This window comes from Heterocephalus glaber, unplaced genomic scaffold, assembly GCF_053883595.1.
Source record: "Heterocephalus glaber isolate CG9 unplaced genomic scaffold, H.glaber_assembly_v1.0 deba00001729, whole genome shotgun sequence".
Taxonomy (NCBI): domain Eukaryota; kingdom Metazoa; phylum Chordata; class Mammalia; order Rodentia; family Bathyergidae; genus Heterocephalus; species Heterocephalus glaber.
Genome location: NW_028258440.1, coordinates 7095314 through 7103708, shown reverse-complemented (window position 1 = coordinate 7103708; position 8395 = coordinate 7095314). Strand labels below are relative to the sequence as shown.

General features: G+C 39.0%; 1 protein-coding gene across 1 annotated transcript; it reads left to right on the top strand.

The window, feature by feature from the left end:
- The first annotated feature begins 1870 nt into the window (after nt 1–1870).
- Nucleotides 1871–3168, top strand: LOC101720235 (protein CDV3-like). Its single transcript, XM_087199768.1, has 2 exons — nt 1871–2275; nt 2999–3168. Exons 1-2 carry the CDS (start codon nt 1959–1961, stop codon nt 3147–3149), a joined length of 468 nt encoding a protein of 155 aa, XP_087055894.1. The 5' UTR covers nt 1871–1958; the 3' UTR covers nt 3150–3168.
- The last annotated feature ends 5227 nt before the right edge of the window (nt 3169–8395 follow it).

Genomic DNA, 8395 nt, shown 5'->3' with positions numbered 1-8395 from the left:
CTTATTTACAAAAAGAAGCAAAGGGCTAGATTTGAACTTCCAGGTCGTAGGTTGCTGAACCCTAGTTTTAGATGATTCCTTGCTTAGTGCTCCATCTATTATTAATTTTTCCTTCCTCTAGATGCACAAAACATTTCCTAGGTCTTTCTGGCATTGCTTATTACATTTTGCCTTGTACATTCTCTTTTCTATTTTTCTACCCCTTGAATTAAAATTTCTTCTATTTACTTTAGCTGCTGAATAAGGTATTGTTTAATTGAATAAGCTAAGAAATAATTAAAGATACTCTTATTTGTATTTTATAATTGGCAGTATAAAATTTTAAGATGAATTCACAATCCTGTGCATTAGGATCATACAGAGAATTCCAGTTTGCCTAATTTCTGTTTTACAGTTGTTCCTGTTTTTTAACTGCTAATTTTTAGTTGGAACTGTGGCTGCCTCAAAGGAATTTTCAGGTATTTTTTTTTTCAGTTTTCCTTAAGTTAGATGTGTCTGTGTGACCATGCTTTAGCCTCAGGGATATAAATGCAAGTGTCACACACAACTTGTAAGAATGTCCTCAAATGAAGCAGACTTATCCTTCTTATCCCATGGAGTTGAATGACTATCCGGGATCATGTAGTACATAATTCATATTAGGAGCACACAAAAGAAGATGTAGAAGCCCAAGTTCTTCAGAATCATGGAGCTGATATAATCCACAGACTGCCTTCAAATTTATTTACAAGGAATTAAAATGAATCCTAAAATTTATTTAAACAACTTTCATATGGGTATTTATATCCAAACTCAGTCTTCACTGGCATGACTGTCAGCACTTTGCTTAATGAAATCAAGGCCATGAAATGATTTTAAGTCACTTGCTATGGTCAGAGGCTTTCCTGGGCTGGTTCCATTGATGACACAATTTTTATACTGATAGGACAGCAAGAAGAAGGAAACCTGTCACTTTGATATACTTCCTTCTTGCTTCAACTACATCAAGTATTGACATTGTTCTGCTTATAACAGGCTGTCCTGAACTTATTTCTGTCTTTGCCGTGTTGCAAAGATTGGTGTCACTCAGTGCAGCCTGGCTCAAACTGAGCTATTGTTGACATGAGTATTTCTTATTCTTAACCACTGTTCATCTCTCACTAAATAGTTCCACTGGATAAGTATAAAGCGGAAATTTAGTAGTTTTTGCTATGCTCCTATTCCTTGAGTTTTCCTCTCCTAAGTCATAAGCAATAAATGGATATATATGTGATATGGGAAAAGAATAAGCGACTTTTCCTCTCCCCACTTCCTTTTAATAGCCACACACCCTGACATCTGGCTTTATTTCAAATAAAGTATGGTTACCTGTGTGTTTAAATTACCAGCTTGTTTAGCTTCTATTCTTCCTCTTCATTCCCCTTCCTTTCAGTCCCCTTCTCTGTCTCTGTTCTAATGAATAGCTAATTAAATCTGAAAGGATTAAGCTAAACTGCTCTTTATAACTAATATTCCTCTTAGAATTTTTAAACATACTTCTGGTCTGAGATTCTATGAAAGGGCCTGAATTTTTCTTTTGCTTCATAACACTTAAAGCATTTTCAAACAGAAGAAAAATGAAAGGGCTTAATACAAATGTCATGACTGTTCAAGAAACCCACTCTAGGAGGGCCATGCCCGCCGCGCCCGCAGCGGGCCCCACCGATCTGGGCCGAGGCGGCCGTGGCCATGACCCAGACTGAGGAGCGGAGCCTGGACAACTTCTTCGCCAAGACGGACAAGAAGAAGAAGGAGCCCAGCAGCGTCGCGGCTAACGCCATGGGCGGAGCCGTGGGGGCCAGGCCAGGCGCTGGCGCTGGCACACGGGGACTAGGCCGGGCGACTGCGGGGCCGCTACGAAGGCCGTGAAGAAGGATGAAGATGAGTAGAAAGAATTTGAGCAAAAAGAGGTTGATTACAGTGGACTCAGAGTGCAGGCCATGCAAATAAGTGAAAAGGAAGAAGATGATAATGAAAAAAGAGAAGATCCAGGAGATAACTGGGAAGAAGGTGGAGGTGGTGGAGGTACAGAAAAATCTTCAGGTCCTTGGAACAAAGCAGCTCTGGTACAAGCGCCTCCTGCTCCAGTAATTGTTACAGAAACCCCAGAAACGGCAATGACTAGTGGTGTGCATAGGCCTCCTGGGGCGAGGCTAACCACAACACGGAAAACGCCACAAGGACCACCAGAAATATACAGTGATACACAGTTTCCATCCTTGCAGTCCACTGCCAAGCATGTAGAAAGCCGAAACAGGTACTTAAAATGAATGCTACCGGAGTTAAATGACCACATGTGGTACATCTACATCTTACTTAGGGACATGAATTTTTAAATGTAAATAAAATGGGAAGAAATATAAATGACATCAGGTGGAAATTTTTGAGGGGTGGCTTTTAAAGTAAATCCCAGCCTTTCTGCCTCTTTGAGAGCACAGCTGTCTTGAAATTAAGCCTCGGCTTGGACTGGCTCCTCTACTCTGCGGTACAAAATATATAAGGGACCTCTGAGAGGTCAATGACTGACCATGCTCATCTTTCTTTACCTGATCTGACCTAACCCACTCCCACAAAGCAGAAATGAGGAGAAGTCATTGTCATGAGAACTTTATTTGAGTGAGAAAATCGTTACCTTTATGCATAAAGAAGCATTATCAACTAATTGCTAAAAGTAAAAATGAGTCTTAGGAAGTCATCACACAGCTTCTTTCCAATTGTCTTCAAGTTGGTCCCAAAATAAGTTTCCAGTTCATACTCTTTAGTAGAAGATGAGACCATAGAGCTGCATTACAGTATTATGTGTCTTCTGTTCAATTGAAGCCTTACAATGGTTTAATACTGATTTTATGTACCATTTCTCCCTTCCTGTCTCTCCCCAAGATTCTTCTAAGGGGTGGCTTTTTTTTTTAAACTAAAGGAAGAGAATTTTACAAAAACTCTAGTGAAGAAATATTTACTGATTGCATTTCTTTTCCCTTAGAGATAAAGAAATGGAGAAGAGCTTTGAAGTAGTAAGACACAAAAATAGAGGTAGGGATGAGGTGTCAAAAAACCAGGTCCTTAAACTTCAGCTAGACAACCAGTATGTTATACTTAAAAACCAGAAATGCAGCCACACACAGAGCAATTAAGGGGTGGTCTTTGCCAACCCCTGTAAGGTAACTACACCACAGCTAACCACCATGAACAGCCATTCATCATCTGATCTCTGCTAGATCTACAGCAATTGATGCAGACCATGCAAGTGACCTGCCTATTGCACTATGGAAGTTCAAAGTGTCACAACTGCTTTTTATGTATATTGGATTTAGGGGAATTTTCATTGTTACGTGTGTAAGCTAGATTCAACACTTTTTTCATAATCACTCTGCAAATACAAAAAATCCAAAACCTACAGTCAGTGGTCATTTGGAAAATCTTTCTATGTTCAGATACTGAGCCTTTGTAAGAGTTGACTACCTTAGATTTGCTGCACTCTTTGTGGACTTCATGTGGATCACAACTTCTGGATAAGAAAGTTACAGCTATTAAAAGTATTGATATGAACCTTGAAACCAGCTCTACTGGATTCCTATCAGAAATCCTGCAGAAAGTCAGCCATCTGGGTTCTGATCTGCTGTAAAAGATGAATATTTAAGTGACCTTATTTAACCTGTCCTGTGCCCTACCCTAAGGAGTACTCTGTAGTTAGCTGTGGCTATGTTAGACTTTTGGAACATACCACTTTCAAAAGAACTGATGTGTTCAGATCATCTGAGTAGGGCTGTGACTTATAATTTCAATTTTTAGTTATAGTCTGAGGTAACTACAAATTAAATTCTCCCAAACTTGAGTCCACCAAGTGGGAAAGGGGGTGGGCTGGGGGAATAACTGGTTTCCTTTAGTAGTTTTTTTTTAAATTTAGATAGTGCTTTTCTGTGTTCCTCATTAAGGCCTTTTTTGCTTAGACTTGGAATAAGTTCTTTGACAGAGCACATAGCTTGGTTAAGTAACCTGAAATATGCATTCGAATTGTGATGTCTCATGAATTTGCCAATCACTAGAGTGGAACCAAATAGCCTTTGATGTAAAGAGCAGTGGATGCTGGAGGCTCTACTTCAGGTGCTGCTATAGCCTCCTCTAATCAAGTCTAAATTGTATAGTAAACTGCTGTGGAAAGAGTGTGGTTTCTGCTCAGGCTAAGGCAGTGGTGGTGAACCTATGGCATGTGCACCGCAGCAGGCTGTTTATCATTGAAAGCTCTAAAAGGTTTACCATCACTAGGCTAAGGGATTCACTGACATGTCCTACAGATCAAAGCCACACACACTGAACCTCACCTAGCACCTATTTCAGTTTCATGGATCTTGCGTGATCTTTGAGAATTCCATATATACTTGTGTCCAGATTTTTAAGGTATTGGCCATTCTGTAGATGCAGTGATTGTCCCAACTAGCTCTGTTACCAACCCTTGGTGTCTTCATAGTGTTCATTTGGAAAGGCAGGCTAAAGACACAGATGTAGCACTTCTACTTTTAATAACTGCAGATTACAGACTATCCAGTAGTATATAGTAGTTCTTACAAGGGACTTGAGGAAGCTTCTCTGGATTATCGAAATTTTTTCCATCTAATGAGATAGTCTAGCAGTTTTTCCCTATTCTGGTAGGTTTGGTTCAGTAGAAGTATTTCATAGTGGCAGTGACCACTTGATGCAGAGTCTGGGTTTCTCTATAATCCCTTTGCCAAATGCAGTAGTTGCAGACATGCTACTGGCAAGAATAAAGCAAGTGGGTAAGTAAAACAGTCCTGGTGTTGGGGGCATTTTCTTATAGGATTTCAGTCTTAATGAACATACTGGTGCAGGAATCAGACTCCTAGGAGGTTCGCACGCAGTGCCTCCTGACAGCCCCTGCTGGCCACTGTGGGCAGTAAAGTTGACATTATTTGAGGTGGCCGGTATGATGCCTGCCTTCTGGTGTATTGGGTGAGTAGCTGAGCCAGGGAGAGGAGCTTGGATGATTAAGTGAAAAATAAGAGATTCTTGGTTAAGCTGAAGACTTCATTTGGGAACCAAAAACAAGTAATCTCTTGGACCTTGAGGCACATAATTTCCTTGAAAAGTATGGATTGTCCCACAAAATTTTGTTGGGGAGTATACTGACAGGTGGAGTGAGATTAATATGAGGTTTTATTTAATGGCACATTGTACTGGAAATCTGAAGACCTACTACAGATTTAAATTCCAGCTCTTATAATTTTTTAAGATTGTGAAATTACAAAAATGCACATGAATCAAGTTTTATTATATTGTATGATGGGTGAATGAGGCAGTCCATTGTACCATTTCTTTCTTTAGATTCTCAGGCATGGTTTGGGAGTTCAAGAACTCTGTAACATTAACAAATTCAATAAAAAGTAAATAATATGGAAAAAAAAGAAAGTCGCTCTATCCCACCCTTTGCATTTTTGTCTTTTTTCTGTCAGCCTACAAATCTAGGAAAAAATGTAAACATTTACATATTTTTGGTAAGTTCCCTGGACAAAGAAACCAGAAATGTTGTGTATATAAAGTGAAGCATCATTTTAGAATTATGAATGGTTAGCTGGAGTTTCTCTATTTCATCAGTTGCATTTTAGATTATTAGTTCTAAAGTCTCATATATATTGTTCCTATATTTTTGTCCCTTTCCTTGTTTTCCTTGCTTTCAGTTATAAGAAGATAAATATTCAACATGAGACCTCCATAATTCAAGATTTCTCTCCAGTGATCTGAGGCATTTGTAGGAAATTTAGAAAAGAAATCAACAAGGATCTTATGTGGCTAAGCTTACCAAGAAAACAAGAGACATAAGAAATCCAAGGGTGTGTATATGTGCAAATGAAAACTCATTAAACATTATATATATATATATATATATATATATATGCTGAAATAATCCCCAAATAGAAAAACATTTACCTACTCTGAATAATAATTTAATTTGCCTTAGTCTTATAATTTAGTGGAGGAAAAGGTTAATCGTTAACACACTAATATGTCTTTGACATGTAAATTGCCACTTAAAGAAATCCAAACCAGTTTCTTGCAGGATGAAGACAATGTCTTAGCAGGAAACTTTATCTTCAAGGGTATATGAAGACAGAAGGTCATTTGTTTCTATAGTAATCCCATACTAATTTGGATAAAACCAAAAAATAATGAATAATCCTTAAAATATCAGTAAACCTTCCAGTCTTACAAAATACTCAGCAATCTGATATTTTCATTAGTATTGCTACTATAAATTAATAGTAGTAATAGTAATTTTTCTAGTCTCTGGATTAAGTTGCAAACAGCAATTTAGAATATTTGGAAAATAAAACAATTTAACAGGGGATTTTTATACTCACTGCTCCTTACAAAAATCCTGCAAGCTACCTCCTACAAGAAATTTTATTCTACTTTGTGTGTCAGGTCTCCTTTCTACCTCCTGGATGACCAGTAATTTCCATCTAGGATCTTTCACCCATTCGTAACTGGAATATAACCTTCTCTGATAACCTTGAACAGATCACATGTCTTTCTTAAAGCTCCTCAGTTGATTATAATGTGCAGATTGTGACGAGAATCTCTGAATCCTTGTCAATTTGTTAATGATTGCAGGGACAGTGTGAAGTGGAGATAGGCAGTGAATGTTTGGACATGAAGTGGCTGACAGGGCATGGCTGAAGTGGCAGACCGTTATAGAAATGACCAGCTGCTTACTAGAAATTCCCCTTTGTGCAAACTTTGCAGGTGTCAAACAGTTATTTTTAAGGACCTGTTTGCATCCACTGGAAAGACCGCAAAACCTCATGCTTACCCTAGCAACAGCTCACCCTAGCAACAGCTCACTCCAGCAGTGGATTTTCCCAGCAACAAAGGCTAAGACCCTCATTGGCCTATATCACGCCAATCAATGAAGACCTCATAACCGTTAAACAAAAGCTAAGACCCTGACTGGCTTAGATACCCTTTAACTATGGCCAGAGCAAGTAGGTCACTGTGGAGAAGTTCACTTGAACTTCTCCCTGCAGTGTGGCTTGTCACACAGCAGCTTTGTCTCTGCCTTCACCAACTTATGAATAAACTTCTGCTTGGCACTATGTTTGTTTCTGACATCAATATTCTTCACTGAACTGCCTTCTCCATTTTCCACTCAGAGGGTCTTTGGCTCTGAGTCAGCCTCCCTTCTCTTGCATTCTTCACCTCAGATAAGAACCTGATGAACCAGAATCATGCCACAGGAGACCCCCAGGTCTCCAGACCTCCTCCACGACATTACACGATTAAACAACTCACATTGAAATTTAGTATCACTAAGTGATTTTTAAGTGAACATTTCATTTACACTTTGCAGTGCATAAGATACACCCAGAATAGTTTCCCAGGCTCCATCCTCAGTGATTCTGTTTTAGTGAGTTATGGTGAAGACTTTGAGCCTGCATATTGAACAACCTCAGAGGCGATGCTACAGATCAATACTTAGAGGACTATGGGCTTACAGTATACCAGAGAATTAAGTCTTGTTAATAGGTTTTGGGGTGCTGGAGTCTCTTTCTAGAGGGGTTTCTAGGTTCTTGCTTTGAAAAAGCAATTGGAGAAAACAAGCACAAAGAAGTGAGGTTCTACATTTATTAAAGGTACAAAAATAAACATGCTCTGCAGAGTGAATTTGGGCCAAACAAAGTAGGAAAAGAAGCACACTCTATAGCAGGAGTGGTGAACCTATGGCAAGCATGCCACAGCAGGTACACAGAGCCCTTTTTATCAGCATATGAGTCAAGTTGCCTCTCCAATGTCTGACAAATTATCAGAGTGCATACAATGACAAAGATCATATTAATTGTGCAAAAGCACCCAAATGCAAACTTTTACTTTTTAATATAAAGCTGTTTGCATTGTTGAAAAGCATGCTACTGTGTTTTTCTTTTAAGATAAAAGATGTTAATGTATGAGTTGTTTTCTCCAAACTAAAACCTCAGTATTCAGGAATAAGTGTAGTATTGGCACTTTGTGATAAATAAATGGCTTTTGGATTGCAGTTTGGATTCTCATCTCTGAAAGGTTCACTATCACTGCTCTATAGTGTGAGAGTGTACTACTGTGAAACAACACAGTAGCAGAGAGCTTAATGGCAACTGTCCTTTTATCACCTACCACTCAGACTGAGGTCAAGTCTAGGTCATACTATTCAAAACTGCTGGAAGCCTCACAAGGAGTCCACCTGCAGGGCTTTGGGAACTGTTCGGTCCCTGCGTCCTGGGGTTTTGCAATCAACAGAGCACGTCCACTTTCACAGCCAGCCACCCATACCCTAATCTCCTCCCCATTATGTTATGAATATTTAAGTTCTCCAGAAAATCTACATTGATAT

Excerpts from the sequence above, each read along its gene's own strand:
- LOC101720235 (XM_087199768.1), top strand. The coding sequence starts at position 1,959 with ATGCAAATAAGTGAAAAGGAAGAAGATGATAATGAAAAAAGAGAAGAT. Across the intron at positions 2,276-2,998 it reads CATGTAGAAAGCCGAAACAG|AGATAAAGAAATGGAGAAGA; the intron begins GTACTTAAAATG and ends CTTTTCCCTTAG.